Here is a 15,332-nt window from a genome sequence, read left to right as displayed (position 1 = left end):
TATATGGTCGAACATCAGAGCCTACTTAGAGCTGCGTAAGAATAGATGGCATGCATCTCTTTGCTTCACAGAATCCGCTGGTCAACGTGTCGATACTCCCTATTTTCGAAGGTTGAGGACCCACCTGTTCTAAATCCCTTGCTATCCAGTGAGCACTGGTATGAAGGTACTCACCGTTCAATGAACGGTTATGACCACTGCGTGTTCACATCGTCAGCAGGCCTTGTCGTCGGGAAGTCTCCCTTGACACCCTTATACGCACCAAAATTGGATTCATGTCTCCACGCACCGTCCTATTGGGTCCAGCTGCAAGTGCGGGAACTACCTCAGAATCACGAGCAGCGTGACCGTGCTCCCGTATACGTCGCTCCGGTGGCGCAGCGTGTTCTGTACCGTACTTTATCGGACGTCGCGCAGTCCGAGTTGATTCATGTACACTATGAATTGGCGTGCTGCGAGCAAGGTTAGCACCGCTACTATTGACGGCGCTTCGAGCGGAATATTGAGCGGGATTCACGACAACCCGGACGGGGAGACGAGGAAAGTCCACCGCGTGGTCGACGCGTGCGTTGTTGGCCATGGGTGGTTGTTGGGTGGTTCAACGCGACGTGTCACAACCACGTGCATGTGTGCCACTATGATCTCACAGTCTTCGGCGCTTGGGTGGTTCCAAGTACAGTACTCAGTGACGACGATGGGCCATGGTCTACTCACGTTCGCCTTCTCTCCGCCTCCAACTCATCCGTCTCGACGTGCATCCACCAAAACTCAGTCCCGCGACCACCATGCCGTCCGGTGAAGAATCACACGTACAGGCTGCTATGCACACGGTCCTCCGCGAGGCCCAGGCAGCCGTCGTTCTCGGAGCACACGGAATCGCCTCCTTCGCATGGCTCTGGCCTATCCGCGGTGTCTACTTCGCTATCACACGTAAGCCAGGATACAGTTGAACCGTTGCGCTGTGTTCACGTACCTACTGGAATGTAGACCCCAATGTCATCATTGGCGTCCGCCCCGCCATCGTGAAGTCCTTGGTGGCTTCCGCCGCCATCTTCGGCCTTCTCATGTTCTTCACATACGTCCCCCAGATGGCTATTCTTGCCATTGTGTCTGGGCCCCTCGCTCCGGTTCTTGCTCTCTTCGTCGTGGGCGCCGAATCCGCGTTCCTGCTCGCCCTCCTAGCGCGCCCGCTCTTCATTGAGCCCGCCCTCACGCAGGTCTTCGACAACACACTTCGTGCGCGGGGGCAAGGAGAGTTCGTCAAGACAGGCAAGACGCGCGGTAAGGGTGCCACGGCCAGCGTCGAAAGCGCCCTGGTCAAGCCGCTGCAGATACTCTCCACGGGTAGCATCGTACGCTACCTGATTACGTTGCCGATCAATATGGTCCCCGTGCTTGGGACGGTCCTGTTTGTACTCTACAACGGATACATCGGCGGCCCTGGCTGGCATTCACGATACTTCCAACTCAAGGGCTTCTCGAAAAACCAGCGGCACGCTTTCGTGGACAGGAGGAGAGGAGAGTACACTGCGTGAGTGATGAGTGTGGAGACAGGCGTTGCACGTTACTGATGCCTCGTGCAGATTCGGCGTAGTGACACTGCTGTTCAACTACATTCCTCTCATTGGTCTCCTCTTCAGCTTCACGAACACCATTGGCGCTGCGATGTGGGCGGCGCAGCTGGAGGCACAGGCAAACCTCATCGACGTACCCCAGCCAATTGACAAGGCAAAGAAGACGCCGGAGGTGATCAGCCAGGAGTAGGAGAGTCAAAGATGGACGGACTTGTATTGGACTGTGAACACGGAGTTTCAGTTGTATCTCACATGACTCACATTTCGGTTGTATTTGAAGGGCTTGACAGGGCTTATAGGTTGGTCTCGTCGCTTATTAGCTATCCGGTTGTTGAGTTCTTCCTCGCAAAGCATACATGTACGGTATGAGCTGCACGAACCGTTCAGGGAAGCAAACTACTGTAAGTTACTGGTATCTGAGGTTTCGCCAGTCTCTGAAGGTTTTTAAAGCACCACACTTACAGTAGGTCGCGTCACGGTCACGGTGGCGCGTTCCGCCAAGCGCCGCCACCCCGCCACTCACCTCGACAACTCAATGTGCGCGTAAGTACTGAATTGAAGTTTCTACTATTTGCTGGCACCAGACATGCTATATATGACCGGCCTGGTAGGACTAAGTGTCTCTCATTCAAGTTCCCAGAGAAACTCAGCAAGAGAACGTGGATCACCATTTCAAATTGCATTGTGCGACTAGAAGTCTGCCTCCCGCCAAATTCGGTCGATTAGAATGCAGTCCGGAGATGGCAAGGCGGAACGAAACCCATGGAATTGTAACAATAGTTTGCCACTCCAAGCTTTGCTGCAGCGGCTTGCAACCTCATTGTGCGTATGTAACTGCACATGTTGCCACTGGGTTCGACAGCCTAGCAGCATATATAGGCTTGACACTGCCCAACGAACAGCCGCGTCTCTCTCTACCATGTCCTTCATATTCGGAGGGTCTTTCAGCTTCGCTCGGAGGTGCGTTGTCTACGTCGACTAGAATACTGACTGCCACTTGCCCGTTTGCTACGCCTCGAACTTGAACTGGATCGCTCATGCTACGTCTATTACAGGGTTACTCGCTACAGCTACAAGAACGCCTCTTACTGCCTTGCTCCGGAGATCGTCGAAAGAGTCCTCGACCACCTCTGGACCGAACCTAGGGCACTTAAAATGTGTAGCCTCACTTGCAGTGGCTGGCTCCCCGCGACGCGCTTGCATCTGTTCAGGAGCGTCCGCATCCGGTCGTCCTACGATTGTCTTCGTTTCACGAGTCTCATCATCTCGCGCACGTCGATGCCGATCACGTTCTTGCAATGCGTGCGGGAGATCATCCTACAAGACCTGCCACTCCGCGGGATCGACATGAACAGCGTCGCGCGTGGGTTCAAGAAGCTCCGCAACGTCGAGACCCTCGGTATTGCGTTCTGGCCGGCCGTCGACCTCCCTGCGTCGCTTGTAGACGACCTGCTCCGCTGCTTCCCGAACGTGACCTGTCTGCGGATGGAAGAATGCGAGATCGAGGATCCGGTTCAATTCGTCAAGTTGTTCTGCGGCTTCCCGAAGATCTCGCGGATACAGGTAGGCGACCCGAAGTTGTCGCATCGCAGCGAGGGGCTGCACCCTGGCTTCGACCAGGCCTCGATGGAGCCGATGAGGGCAATCCTATGCCCAAGGAGCCTGCACAAGCAGACGCCTCTTCCTGACCTCGTCATCGAGAGGCTCGATCTACTACTGAGCAAGCACGCCCTGCGGCTCGCTGGTGTACTGTGCCAGCCCCGCTTCATCTTGCGCTTGCGCCACTTGCGGGTCCACTGGTACTGTGACTACATCGACCCCTTGCTATATCTGCTGGACAACGTCGTTGGAAACGCTCTGGAGAAAATCGAGTTGTCGATCAATAGCGCTGGTGCGGGCACTGCCCAGTCGGGTGCGTCAATCAGACGTGGATGTCGTTTGGCTCTGTAGCTTATCCTCCCCTCACTAGCTCTGGCCAGGGTTATCAGGAAGCTCGATGTCACTAACGTGCGCTCACTCACCATCGGCAAGACACACCTCGATCGCAACATCCACCCGGACACGTTGACCTGGATACCCACTCTCATAGAACATGTCATCGAGAGATCTCGCCACCGCGTCAAACTCCACTTCAACATCGGCTACCGAGAGGAGTTCACTGGCACCAGCTGGAAGCTATTCCCCTGGGATAGCATTGACAAGCTGCTCGGGAAGCTTCCCGCGCGCTATGCCAGAAGAGGGATGAACGTGCGGGTCGAGGTTTGGGATCCTAAGCCTGAGGGCTGCTGGATGACCGAGAACGGCGCACACAGGTTCTGCAAGGAGGTTGAGAACCAGTTGCCCCGGTCGAAGTGTGTCGTGTACGACAGTCGTGTGCACTTCTCGAGGCCGTACCGGCAGGCTAGCGTGGAATGTTCCATGACGGTGAGGGCTCGGTAGGTCAGTGAATATGCCCGTTGTCGGCGGGTCAGGCTTGTCGATAGAGCACCGAACAAAGGCGGCGATGTACATTTGTTAATACTATGAGCCAGTGGCCACTTACATACCAATTATGGGCTCGTCGTGGCGACATCTCTCGTAATTGACCACCTCACTGCCAGCGAGGTGCATACTACCAGCATGTACGTGCCAAACTTGCCGACGTTCTCCAGTCGGCGTTTTGTCAAAGAGAACGCTTGGTATTTGGCGATGAGGTGGATACCTCGCGGATTGAGGGTGAGATTGGAACGGTCTGGCAGACATGCGCCATCGCCTCCTGTTCGTACAGGAACTCTGTATCCTGTACGAAACACGGACACAGGGGGCCCTGCAGCCTTGCTTCCAACAGAACAGGTCAAGGCGAATGATGACTCCCGCTTGGCGTTCTTCCTGCAACAGGCACACCGTGACGAGATGAGATCGTTCTTATTGCATGATATTGAAGTCGAGAACGCTCGTTGCACTTGATGTCCTCAATATTAGAATCCCGTCTATGAGTGGTTTGCCGTGCACCTCTATCCTTGGGGTGACGGTAGGCTCACTGCAACGTAGACTCCATGCGTGGAGGGTCTTGAAATGAGACTAGGGGTTACAGGGTCGTACAACGAGTACGATCGCGGTTGTGTGTCAATTTGGGTCGTGTCTAGTAGTGTCGCGATAGCGTGCGTACGAGGAAGAAATGCACGTGATCGCGACGAGGCAGCTAAACGGGACTTGCCGCAGAACTATGCAGTTGTTCCCAAGCCACCGAGAGCGCTGGCTCCCGCCATTGGGATTGACGACTGCAACGCCCGAAGGCAGGACCAGCAAGACACACGCCCGACACGATGGTAAGTACCTCTCTGTCGCTGCTACGCTCGACCTGCAGGCACTGAGCATGCATATGTGTAGGCCGACCAGAAGACCGCCCCCACGAACCCCATGAAGGAGCTGCGCATCGACAAGCTCGTCATCAGTATGTACCCCGCACACGCTGCCTAGACGTCCATTCATTCAAACAAACACTCTGCAGACATCTCCGTCGGTGAATCTGGTGATCGTCTGACTCGGGCATCCAAGGTGCTTGAGCAGCTCACCGGGCAAACGCCTGTCACTTCCAAGGCGCGGTACACCGTCCGTACCTTCGGCATTCGGCGTAACGAAAAGATCGCGGTGCACGTCACCATCCGGGGGCCCAAGGCGGAGGAGATCCTCGAGCGAGGGCTGAAGGTCAAGGAGTACGAACTCCGTCGCAGAAACTTCTCGGAGACCGGCAACTTCGGTTTCGGTATCCAGGAGCACATCGACCTCGGTGCGCGGTACGACCCCGGTATCGGTATCTTCGGTATGGACTTCTACGTCGTGATGGGCCGGCCAGGCGCGCGGGTCGCACGTCGGAAACAGAAGAAGGCGAGGATTGGCTTCCAGCACCGTGTCAAGAAGGATGATACGGTGGCGTGGTTCAAGCAGCGGTTCGACGGTATCATCCTGGTGCGTTCACTGTTTTGATTATCGCGCGCCGCGTGCTTACGTAGCGTCGTTCAGGCCAAGTAAACGGTCTATCCACTCTTACTCTATGTTGTCGCACTGTTATGACTCTATTGCCCGCCATGTATCACATGCATGCCTCAAAACACCATGACTGCTTGCTTGAACATGATTGTGATGTCGTCATTCTTTGCTTGAGGATCCATGCGTTTGAACTTCGTTCTTAGCTCGTCTTCACCGCACCTGCTGTTTGGGTTTATCCTCGCAGCCCGATGTGCGCCTACCGATTTCCCATGACTGAAACCCTTTTCGAGTTGCAGGTGAATGACACCCAGACAATTAGGTCGATAAGCAAGTGCAGCTTGAATTCGAGGGCACACATTCGTCAAGTAAGTATGGAGCTGAAGGAGTTGGTCGGGTTACATCCAGTTTGCATATCCTGAGAGTATTGATGCGTGAGATCCAGTTGAACGCAGGCTGTATCCTATGCGATACTTGAAAGACATCATGAGCAAGGCTACCCTCAAGGAGTCAGAGCAGAGGTGAAAGGTACGTCTAGTACACGTTGGACTATTTGTCACGACAAACTCATTGGGCCTTGCAAGCGATCCTTGATTCGGTGACACCTCAAATTGCGCACACTTCATGGGGCCTAGATTTTGTGGTCTCCATTCGGCCCTCGTCTCAGAAACATAGGTGGGTCGTCCAAGTCGAACAATACCCAGTGCTCGAGGTCCGTGTACTGGTCTCGGGTCTACATTGATTGGTGTCGAAACTGCATAGCGTTCGTCTACGCCCTGTAACCCTGACCGCCATAAACTGTTTGAGTTGTCTCATCAGCTACTCTCGCGATGTGCGAGGCCCATCTCTCTTGTGAGTGGCCCAACCCGTCTGTCACACCTTAGAGACACTGAAAGATGGCAGGGGTAGGCACCGGAACTGATTGTCGCCCTTGGCATGACCCCGGGATGCAGTCTAGGTTCAGCATGATATACGCTGCGAAGCTGCGCACACTGCATTGTCGCGTAGGTTCATATACATAGCTTGCGTATGTGCGCCAGCCTCCCTACGCATATCGATGGATTGCGTTCTACCCATTGCGCCGCCGATTGAGTGGCAGGCCTATCTGTCGTCCTCTCACCACCTGTCGTTGCGCAGGCTTCCTTGTCTTCATGTACGTTCACACATTGGATCGCCGTACATGCATCTTGACAGATATGCCCAGGCTCTTGTGAATGTTTTGGATGTGGTGCTTTGGCTGACATTCGTCACCCATTCTTATCCGCAGTGTATATCCTCACACACACTGCTTGGTAGGACTTCGAGCTGTTTTGAACAAAATGGTGCTGCCGTCTGAAAGCACCCAGTCCCAGCCGTTGCTTTGCCAATGTGCACAGGCTATACCTAGCCGCGATAGTACCGTCCTCGTCATGAATCAATCATAGCAGGTGTCTGCTTAGCTTCGCAGTGGCAGTGCCCTTGTTGATGTATGCACGATGGTGTGGTTACGACTGACTCTACATAAGTACAAGGTTTGACTGGCTGCGCAACAGCGCTAATCGTCACAGCTTATATAGTTCCTGTTTGGCTTGATATCGACAGTGATACCTTTCCCCTCACGCGTCGACCAACCATCAGATCTTCAGAGGCGACCTTCCACGCTACCGCTGAGGGTCCTATCTAACGAGTAGCCATGATCGTGAAAGAGTATGCGGCCTCCGAGAAGAACACCGAATCATACAACAACAGTTTGAATGTGCAGGTATGTTTGTTTGTAATGGACACTTGTGAACGGCGGAATGAGAGAACTGTTCTTCCCAGAATCCGGACGCACCTCCTCCGTATGAAGAGATCGCTGGTACATCATCGATTCGATTCGTTAATCCTGGACCGCCTTCATCGTCGCAGCTCTCAAGTCCTGTGTCGGTAGACCACAGACCGTCCGCATCGCAGCTCCAGAGCCCTGCATCGCCACCCGTACCTGCCTCTGTGCTCCTCCGCTCTCCGCAAGAGAAGACCGTCAATCACCTGTCGTTGTACTCGCGGCACGATCCTATCATTGGTACATGTCCTCACATCCACCCTAGCAGCACAAGCCATCTAACTGTACACGTATAGGAACATATCTCGTGGATCCCCATCTGAAGCATCCGCTCTCGCAAAGCAAGCGGGATCGTTCGCTCGATAAAACTCACGCGAGAAACGTGCGCGACGTGTTTGGCTCCGTGCCAGGCGATGAGGACGACGGGTGCGAGTCGGATGAGTCAGATAAGAAGGGATGGCTGCGGAGGCGCGGCACGCGCAGGCCGGAAGTCAACGCGCTTTCAGGACGCGCCATGGGAACATCAAGGTCATCCTCGGTATCGTGGGCTCAGATGCTGCTGCGTCGCAGTCCGCAGAACGCAAGGCGCGCGGCCGTGTGATGCTGTCAAGTCGCCATGGGCGCATCGAGGCCAAGCTCGTAAGTACATTGCGTGTCCTTGACAAACAATCTTCTGACAGATAGGACAGACGGAGATCCACCCAAATCGCTGCGTCGACCTGGACGTTTCTACTCGCCATGGCAATATCACGATATACCTTCCTCCCAATTACGATGGTGTCATTGCACTCAGAACTCGTCGAGGTCCTAGCGGTGTCACTTTCCTCCCAGCCTTCGCCGCACAGGCACGGGTCGTGCGTGGAAACGACCACGAGATGCTGGTCTCCCTCTCATCTACCACCTCACACACGGAAGTCTCCACCCCGCAAGAGAACGAAGACTACTGCATCGTCGGTACGCGGCACGGGAAGATCACAATTGGACTGCACGGCCAAGACGAGGAGTCTGCAGTTGCACGGAGCAATGGGCTCGTCGACCTCGTGGGTGCGCTGGTAGGGACGGGAGCGAAGCAGTTTGGCAGCATGATACAGGGGAGTACGCAAGCGGGCCTGAAGATACTTGAGTCGACACTGCAAGCGAGTGCGAGCGCGCGTGCGAATGCATTGCAGGCTCAGCAATCCGCGCGCGAAATTGCATTGCAGGCGCAGCAATCCGCGCGCGAAAATTCATTGCAGGCGCAGCAGTCTGCGCGCGAGAGTGCATTGCAGGCGCAGCAGTCCGCGACGCGGGTAAGGGCGAGGGCGGCTGAGACTGCCCGTCTGGCGAGGGCGAGGGCGGCTGAGACTGCTCGCCTGACGAGGGCGAGCGTCTTTCAAGCGAGATCCCAGGTGCTTGGGAAGTACTAGGTTTATGTTTTGTTCTCGAATTCGGGCCAGGACAGTGCACCTTTATTTCGTCGCGCATCCACTAGCAGTTCGGATTCACCTGTTACACCACTATTTGCCGTGATGTATGTATTTGTGATCTGTGATCATGCACCTTCTGTATGAATATTTTGGAGGATGATAAAAAAGTACAGTGCCCGGAGAACGCGTTGTGCTATGCTGTCGACATTGACCACATGACCACGTTCCCGCTTCACGGCGGCTAAACGCCGATGGTCCGTGCGCACTTCTGCCCGGGTATATAAGGTGGCCCCCGACATCGTGAATCTCTACCACTCTGGCCTTTTGGCTTAGATCAAGTGTAGTATCTGTTCTTAATAGTTTAACCACTATTATGGAGGCACCGCCTCCATTATTGGTTATCTAATTTTTGCCGCCCTTGTTCTCGGGCTCTGCTTGCAACCCGAGGACGCGATGACCTTGCCACTGCAGTATCGGCTTGCGTCGTCGGGGGATCCCTCACTCTTCTTTTTGTTGGCTTTTCTTGATCTCGCCATTTGGTGAGACCTGGGAGCTGGTAAATGGAATTGTGGGCCTGCCAGTAGCTTAGTGTAGTGTTTGTTGCATTCAAGTTGAGGCCGGGCTTGTAATGTATTGTTGCATACGTGTACGTGGTGCTTGTGTGCGAAGCTATGTGTTGGCGCCCTATTGGACAGGATTATCCTCACTACGAAGTGTTGATTATCCACTCTATTGCGAATTCGAGGGTGGTATGATGATGTCTATTGTGAAAGCAATAATACCAGAGCAAAGCGAGTTCACAGCAATATCCTAGTAGATCCCTCCCTGACACCTCAGACAGACACGAACACTATCGCACTGGATCCTACCAGACTGTCAGCGCATGCCAGGGTACCTCGCAACAGTATTGTACTGCTCACCCGCCGAATCAAGTGCTTGCCGATGTTCCGCACGGCGCGCATGAGGTCGGACCACAAGAACAACGGCATCACGACGGCCATGATTGGTATCGCAATCTTCCAGAACCTACATGGCAGCCAGTCTTAGTCAGAGTTTCTATAACCTGAAGATTCACGTACAAGAAATCGGTGTTGTTGTTCACCGCCGGGAACGGCGTGAAGTTCATCCCCTGTGCGAAGTCAGTTCCGTCGCTTTCTTCGACATAGGCAGATTGAGAGCGCACAAAGTATCCGGAAAGGAACGTAAGAGGAAGGAAAATGATCGTTATGAGTGTCAGTTGCCGCCTGGCAGTACAAGGACAAGGGTTAGCGTGCCCACTACGACGTGGTTGTAGAGATTACGCACATGCCCTCGTTCATTTGGTACGACACCATCTAGTCGAACATCAGTACCATCACGGAGACAGCAGACGTCTCGCTCTACGCACATTGCAAGTGTAGTTGACGAGGTTGTCGCTGACTCCCGCGAACATGTCCAGGCTCATCAATATGTATTCCATATGGTCGTGCACGTCCGCCTGCACGCATCCCACCAACGCATCAGCCTTGAATCCGCTTGTCACAAGAAAGCCCGTACGCACCAGATATATCTTCGACTTCTCGCTCATGAACCCCGCCGGCCTAGTCACTGCCTCCCATACCTTCCCCTCACTCGCCATTATCGCCGCGGCGCGGTCGGCGTCGTATCGGCGCAGGCCGTACACGAGTGTCTTGATCGGCTCCAGCGTACGTTTGTGCATGTTCAGGTCTCCTTGCATCATGTGCACTACGACACATTGAAGGTGGTGGACAAGGTATGACGTGGGGAAAGACGTACGTGCTGTCACAGTTTTCATCTTCGGACGGATGAGCACGTCCCGCTCGATCTTGAGAATCTTGCCCTGATACTCCTCGACCACCTCGAGAGCCTGGTCTACGACTGCATTGGAGAAGAATGATCATGGGTTGGCGAACACGGATCGCAGAGCTGCGCGCAGACGTACTGAGGTCAATGAGGCTCTGAACGAGTAATGAAGGGTCCGCGGTTTTCCGTAGTCCTGTGTCAGCCTGGCGGAGGCGCTCCCGAATGGGCGCCATGAAGTCAAGGTTCGACTCTGCATACGATGAATGTATCATGTCAGGGCTGTCGAGTCAAGGATGCGATCCCATAGACCAATACGAACCTTGTGATATTGAGATCACCGTGCCTGTCGACGAGATTTAGCAAGCTCACCGGGTACATGGAGGGGCCAATGCATACCATTACGGAAGAGGAAAATGCAGACCGGGCTGATCTTGACATTCACCCGATCCTCGTTCTCAAGTTTGAGTTTTTGCAATGCCTTCTGTTCCCGCGTGTAGGTCTTCTGCAGCTAAGCCCACCTTCGCTTAGGCTTGCCCTTGCCCACAAGCAATGCCTATAATATCGAAACTTACCTTCAGCGGCTGGGGTGCGACTGAGGCGGCCTTTGTGTGTCTCCCGCGGACCATCTCCACGTCCTCTGCTGCAGCTCCGTTCGCAGACCCGAATCGCTTCGTTGGAAACTTGATTGATACCGGCCGCTTGCTCCCCCATCCATTTGGCTCGTAATCGGACTCTTCCATGGGTTCAGGCGAATCCGAGCGGGGTATCTTGCCCGGGTCTATGCTTCCCGGGTCGTCAGAATCATCGCCGTCATCTTCAGACGCGAGACGGTGACAGAGGATGCGGAGGAAGAGATGTTGTGGGTAGTAGTCCGCCTTGGAGCGGGCATTGCTGCCGTGTTGGTGGATGACATCCTCAATCGCGAGGGGATGCATGTCTAGAGTGCATACCTATAGTATGTCATGTCCATCACTGCACTAGCTTAATCCGACGTACCGTATCGCAGCGCCAACGTACTCAACACATCCCAACTGATCCCGCCAACATTGATCCACCGCACCCTCGCCCACGGCTCCCGCTTGCTCGCCTCCTGCGAACCCAGCATCTCCACCAGCTCGCGGTTCCCCATCCGACCGACGCTGCACTTCGTGACAGAGTAGTCCACAATCTCGATCACGCATTGTTGACGGATATGGCCATAGTGCGCGTTCGCGCTCGCGCGGCGGGGGTCGATGCCCGGCTCCGCGCCGATACGTCCCGAGGACATCATCATCGTCGACGCACGGCGCATCGCCATAACGCGGTGGACCGTCGCGCGGAAGCGTTGCTTGTACGCACCAGGTGGTAGCGGCGCTGCGGGTGCGCTCTTCGCCGTCGGGGACCTGAGGTTGAAGTTCGCGACGGGCGACCGAAGCGACTTCATGGGCGACATGGGTGTATTGATTTTGATGCTGGGGAGTCGAGGCTTGAGCTTCACATCCTCAGTCTCGATGCACGGTGGGTGCTTGAGCGCGTCGGAACACGACTGAGATTCGTCTGCGTACTGGAGTTCTGGCGCGGCGGTGACGTTCTCCGAGCTGCTAGAGTCGTAGAGGAAGGCATATCTGGGTATTAGCAGTTTATACGGGTATGATGTACGGGCGAATAGAGAGGAAGGGTGGAGGCAGTGGGTGGGGCAGTGGAGGGGTCGAGAGAAGACTTTAAGATTCAAGATTGTGCACGCTGAGACCACAATGCGATAGAATCACAATACCGGATATTTTGGGACTGAGGGCGCCAGGGCGAGCGCGTTATTCGGACAACATGGGCGGCAGGGGGCTGGCTACACGGGGGGCGGTGTCGCCCGTTGACATGATCGACCAATCAACACACCGTGGAAGCACTCCCCACCGTGCGCTGGGCGCTGTCTGGCATGTGCCTATCAAATAACAGAAAGACTACAGAAGTCGACACTTACATGGCAATGTATATATTCATTACTTGAGCACAGTCGGTAGAATACACAGGACGGAGTACAGTCCACGAACCACTTGAGACAACACGGCGAGCAGCGATCAAGACAAAGCACAGAGCGAGCGACTAGAATAGAGCGTGGTGATCTGCCTACGCAGCAGCGTTACACCTCTCCATGGAAGACACATTCGGAGAAGCGTGGATTTTCGGTGCCCTCCTTGGTCAATAATATCTCTTTAACCTGGATGATGGCCAGCATGACGATCGTGAGCGGTAAGCTGAGAAGCGCACGGATAAACGCACCTCAAGGGGAGGGTTTATACCGAGAGCGTCGGCACGATTCCACCTCTCCAAACGAGTGACTCCGATACATGGGCCGTACTCGTAGGACCTTGTAAGATCACAATCGAGTGAGCTTGGTTCATCGCGTTGAGGAGCCCTACACCTACATATCAAAGACACGCAGGATGTGGTCGACGGGAGACTGATCTTGACCATGGACTGTTATGAGAACAAGAAACGTTCATGGTCAGTTCTGTTACAAGCATGGCGCCTTGAGTGAAAACCTCGGCCAACGTTGCTATCGAAGCAGATACTTCGAGTGTGCAGGATGTTCGCGAATATGCAGATATCAAGAGGGGAAGCCTGGCTTCCTCTTACCACACACGCATATACTCAACCCAAGCGTAGAACAATACTCACCAGGCTCGAGGTTCCCCATCTTCTCCCTCACTGCACCATAATGCTTCGTCCACCGCCCGTCCCTCGGCAAGTCCTCCAGTTCGCCCTTCCTCCTCATGACTCTCCCCACCGGCCCTTCCCCCTCCAAGCTCGCGCGCGCCTTTGCGCCCCTCCCTTTCGGCTTCACAGGGGCACCACCCACATCGGTCTTGCCGATTTCTCTGTGCCATCTCGCGACCCAAACACGTCCTTCCTGCCCGCATTTGCACCGCGCAACTTCCGCCTCTTCGGCACGGGCTCTGTGCCGCTCTCGTCCTCGCTGATGCTCTCCACGGCCGCGGCGGATTTTCTCTTCCCCTTCCCCTGCGTTTGCTGGGCCGTCTCGAAGTCGCTTCCGCTCTCGATGTCGTCCAATACTACGACGTCGTCATCGCTGCTGTCGATTTCGATGACATCCGGAGTAGCAGGTTCGACGGAGGAGGATGGGGTGCGTTTGGTGATCGGCCGGGACGTCTTGCCCTTCGCCTCGGTCGAAGTCGTACGCTTCCAGCGGTGAAGGCCAGAGTCCCTTGCTTCATTGATACGTTCTCTTTGTAGGCATGGTGCGCAGTGCCAGACTGATCAGTGAGGTACGATGAGCGAACGTAGGTAAGTACCGCACGGGGTGAGGGGAACTCGGGAAGACCAGTTCGAAATCGTGGTTTTTAACGTACAAAATGTTTTGACATTCCTCAATATCATGGCCGACTAGCTCAGTTGGTTAGAGCGTGGTGCTAATAAGCATGCTTACGTAACGCCAAGGTCGTCGGTTCGATCCCGGCGTTGGCCACTCATTTTTGAACCTTTTTTGCCTGCTTTCCGTTGTTGGCGCAAACGCCCAAGCCGGACGCCACCCGCTCAGGCTTCGACGCTTCTTGTTTCTCTTCATCGACCTTTGGGCCTGTTTACGCGATAACGCGCAGACTGCATTGATGTTCAAGGGTTTGCTATCATTGTGATTCATATACAGGACTGTCTCTTGGCCTGATCTGCCGCTGATGGCTTCCAAGTCCAAACGACCGCGCTCAACTCGCAGGCCTCTCTGTCCCAAACTCCAGCCCCTTCCGACTCTGCAGAACCCACGCCTAAGGCCGTACGCACCGTCTGCCGGATACCTCCACCAATTCTGCGCCTTTGCTGTGTACCCTCCCTCCGACATGCAACCCGCCACACAACCGTCCGACACCGCTAGCGAATAGTACTGAACTCGAGTCGCATTACGCCACATACCATGCTCACGTCTGCGAAGAGGAAGGATGTGGCTGCGTCTTTCCTGACGCACGGTTGCTTGAGCTGGTGAGCGTTCTCCGCTTGAGCCACACGATCCTTGTAGTGACTGTCATTGTCGCTGCGATGGGACTGAGCTAGCATCAAACAGAATGCCACGACCCAATCGCTGCCGTGAGGAGAGATAGAGGAGAAAAAATTGTGAGTGCTGCCGTCTTTAACGTCGGGTGCTCAACGATATATAACTTCCCGCAGTTTGCCTGCCATCTAGGTAGCTGCTCGCGCCTCTTCCTTACTCCAAAGGCGCGTCGACTGCATCTCATCCAAGGACATGGATACCCCAAGGAGTTCTTCTTCGCGGTGACGAACAAAGGTGTTGGAGGGCTTCTGAAGAAATGGGGAGAGGGCGCGAGCATGGTCCGCGGTCAATGGAAAGCGCGCGACAGAGACAAAATCGACTCGGACAGCGACAGCGAGGATGAAACCATCGGACAGAGACAGACGACGCCGACGCGCCCCCTGCGCAGAGGTTGCCCATATCCGAAGACACAGACGAGGACGCACCGGCGACGCAGTCGGATGAGGCGATGCAGGGTCTCGCAGGTGCGCTCGACGCCCTTTCCCTCGTCCCGTCGAACATCAAGTTTGGACGGGGCGGGAGCATGGGCGGCTTCCGGCAGGGACTCAGCCACGGGAGGCTGGTTCCTGGTATCATACCGGTGCACGACGGTCCTCTGCAGAGGAGAGGCTTTGGTCGCGGACGTGGACGTGCCAGAGGCGGCCCGAGTGGAAGGGGAGCTGCGACTGTAGTCCCAGCAGCTATGGGAGGCGGAGAGGAGAGGCACAAGCATCGGGAGCTTCAGGCGGTGCACTCGGAGCAGG

The 15,332-nt window shown here is 55.1% G+C and overlaps 7 protein-coding genes and 1 non-coding gene across 8 annotated transcripts; 6 read left to right on the top strand and 2 right to left on the bottom strand.

Moving 5' to 3' along the window:
* The first annotated feature begins 671 nt into the window (after positions 1-671).
* On the top strand, positions 672-2,057 carry B0H18DRAFT_994163 (uncharacterized protein). Its single transcript, XM_048045234.1, has 4 exons — positions 672-930; positions 988-1,531; positions 1,584-1,975; positions 2,025-2,057. The coding sequence occupies exons 1-3, from the start codon at positions 702-704 to the stop codon at positions 1,762-1,764; spliced, it is 954 nt and encodes a 317-aa protein (XP_047895951.1). The 5' UTR covers positions 672-701; the 3' UTR covers positions 1,765-1,975; positions 2,025-2,057.
* Positions 2,058-2,370: 313 nt separating this feature from the next.
* On the top strand, positions 2,371-4,192 carry B0H18DRAFT_994159 (uncharacterized protein). The gene is made up of 3 exons (XM_048045233.1): positions 2,371-2,534; positions 2,630-3,486; positions 3,544-4,192. The coding sequence occupies exons 1-3, from the start codon at positions 2,494-2,496 to the stop codon at positions 4,011-4,013; spliced, it is 1,368 nt and encodes a 455-aa protein (XP_047895950.1). The 5' UTR covers positions 2,371-2,493; the 3' UTR covers positions 4,014-4,192.
* Positions 4,193-4,795: 603 nt separating this feature from the next.
* Positions 4,796-5,686, top strand: B0H18DRAFT_994157 (60S ribosomal protein L11). The gene is made up of 4 exons (XM_048045232.1): positions 4,796-4,882; positions 4,944-5,007; positions 5,065-5,522; positions 5,577-5,686. Exons 1-4 carry the CDS (start codon positions 4,880-4,882, stop codon positions 5,583-5,585), a joined length of 534 nt encoding a protein of 177 aa, XP_047895949.1. The 5' UTR covers positions 4,796-4,879; the 3' UTR covers positions 5,586-5,686.
* Positions 5,687-7,082: 1,396 nt separating this feature from the next.
* Positions 7,083-8,911, top strand: B0H18DRAFT_994153 (uncharacterized protein). Its single transcript, XM_048045231.1, has 5 exons — positions 7,083-7,281; positions 7,341-7,581; positions 7,638-7,831; positions 7,870-7,980; positions 8,031-8,911. Exons 1-5 carry the CDS (start codon positions 7,213-7,215, stop codon positions 8,745-8,747), a joined length of 1,332 nt encoding a protein of 443 aa, XP_047895948.1. The 5' UTR covers positions 7,083-7,212; the 3' UTR covers positions 8,748-8,911.
* A 669-nt stretch (positions 8,912-9,580) lies between these two features.
* B0H18DRAFT_873237 (uncharacterized protein) lies at positions 9,581-11,973 on the bottom strand (the record flags this gene model as incomplete). The annotated part of the gene is made up of 11 exons (XM_048040276.1): positions 9,581-9,773; positions 9,827-9,876; positions 9,931-9,991; positions 10,053-10,081; positions 10,135-10,224; positions 10,288-10,472; positions 10,524-10,625; positions 10,690-10,800; positions 10,920-11,058; positions 11,123-11,487; positions 11,547-11,973. The coding sequence occupies 11 exons, from the start codon at positions 11,971-11,973 to the stop codon at positions 9,581-9,583; spliced, it is 1,752 nt and encodes a 583-aa protein (XP_047895947.1).
* Positions 11,974-12,666: 693 nt separating this feature from the next.
* On the bottom strand, positions 12,667-13,365 carry B0H18DRAFT_873291 (DNA polymerase delta, subunit 4-domain-containing protein; the record flags this gene model as incomplete). The annotated part of the gene is made up of 4 exons (XM_048040279.1): positions 12,667-12,744; positions 12,807-12,894; positions 12,953-13,004; positions 13,206-13,365. Coding segments are annotated over 4 exons (378 nt in total), but the record flags the coding sequence as incomplete, so codon positions are not given.
* A 560-nt stretch (positions 13,366-13,925) lies between these two features.
* B0H18DRAFT_t67 lies at positions 13,926-14,013 on the top strand. Its single transcript has one exon. It is a non-coding gene; the product is annotated as a tRNA-Ile (tRNA).
* A 344-nt stretch (positions 14,014-14,357) lies between these two features.
* On the top strand, positions 14,358-14,654 carry B0H18DRAFT_840191 (uncharacterized protein; the record flags this gene model as incomplete). The annotated part of the gene is made up of 2 exons (XM_048039488.1): positions 14,358-14,519; positions 14,592-14,654. Coding segments are annotated over 2 exons (225 nt in total), but the record flags the coding sequence as incomplete, so codon positions are not given.
* Positions 14,655-15,332: the final 678 nt, after the last annotated feature.

Source organism: Fomitopsis serialis (assembly GCF_022376445.1).
Source record: "Fomitopsis serialis strain Sig1Antser10 chromosome Unknown B0H18scaffold_17, whole genome shotgun sequence".
Lineage (NCBI taxonomy): Eukaryota > Fungi > Basidiomycota > Agaricomycetes > Polyporales > Fomitopsidaceae > Fomitopsis > Fomitopsis serialis.
This window is presented reverse-complemented; position numbering and strand designations above follow the sequence as displayed.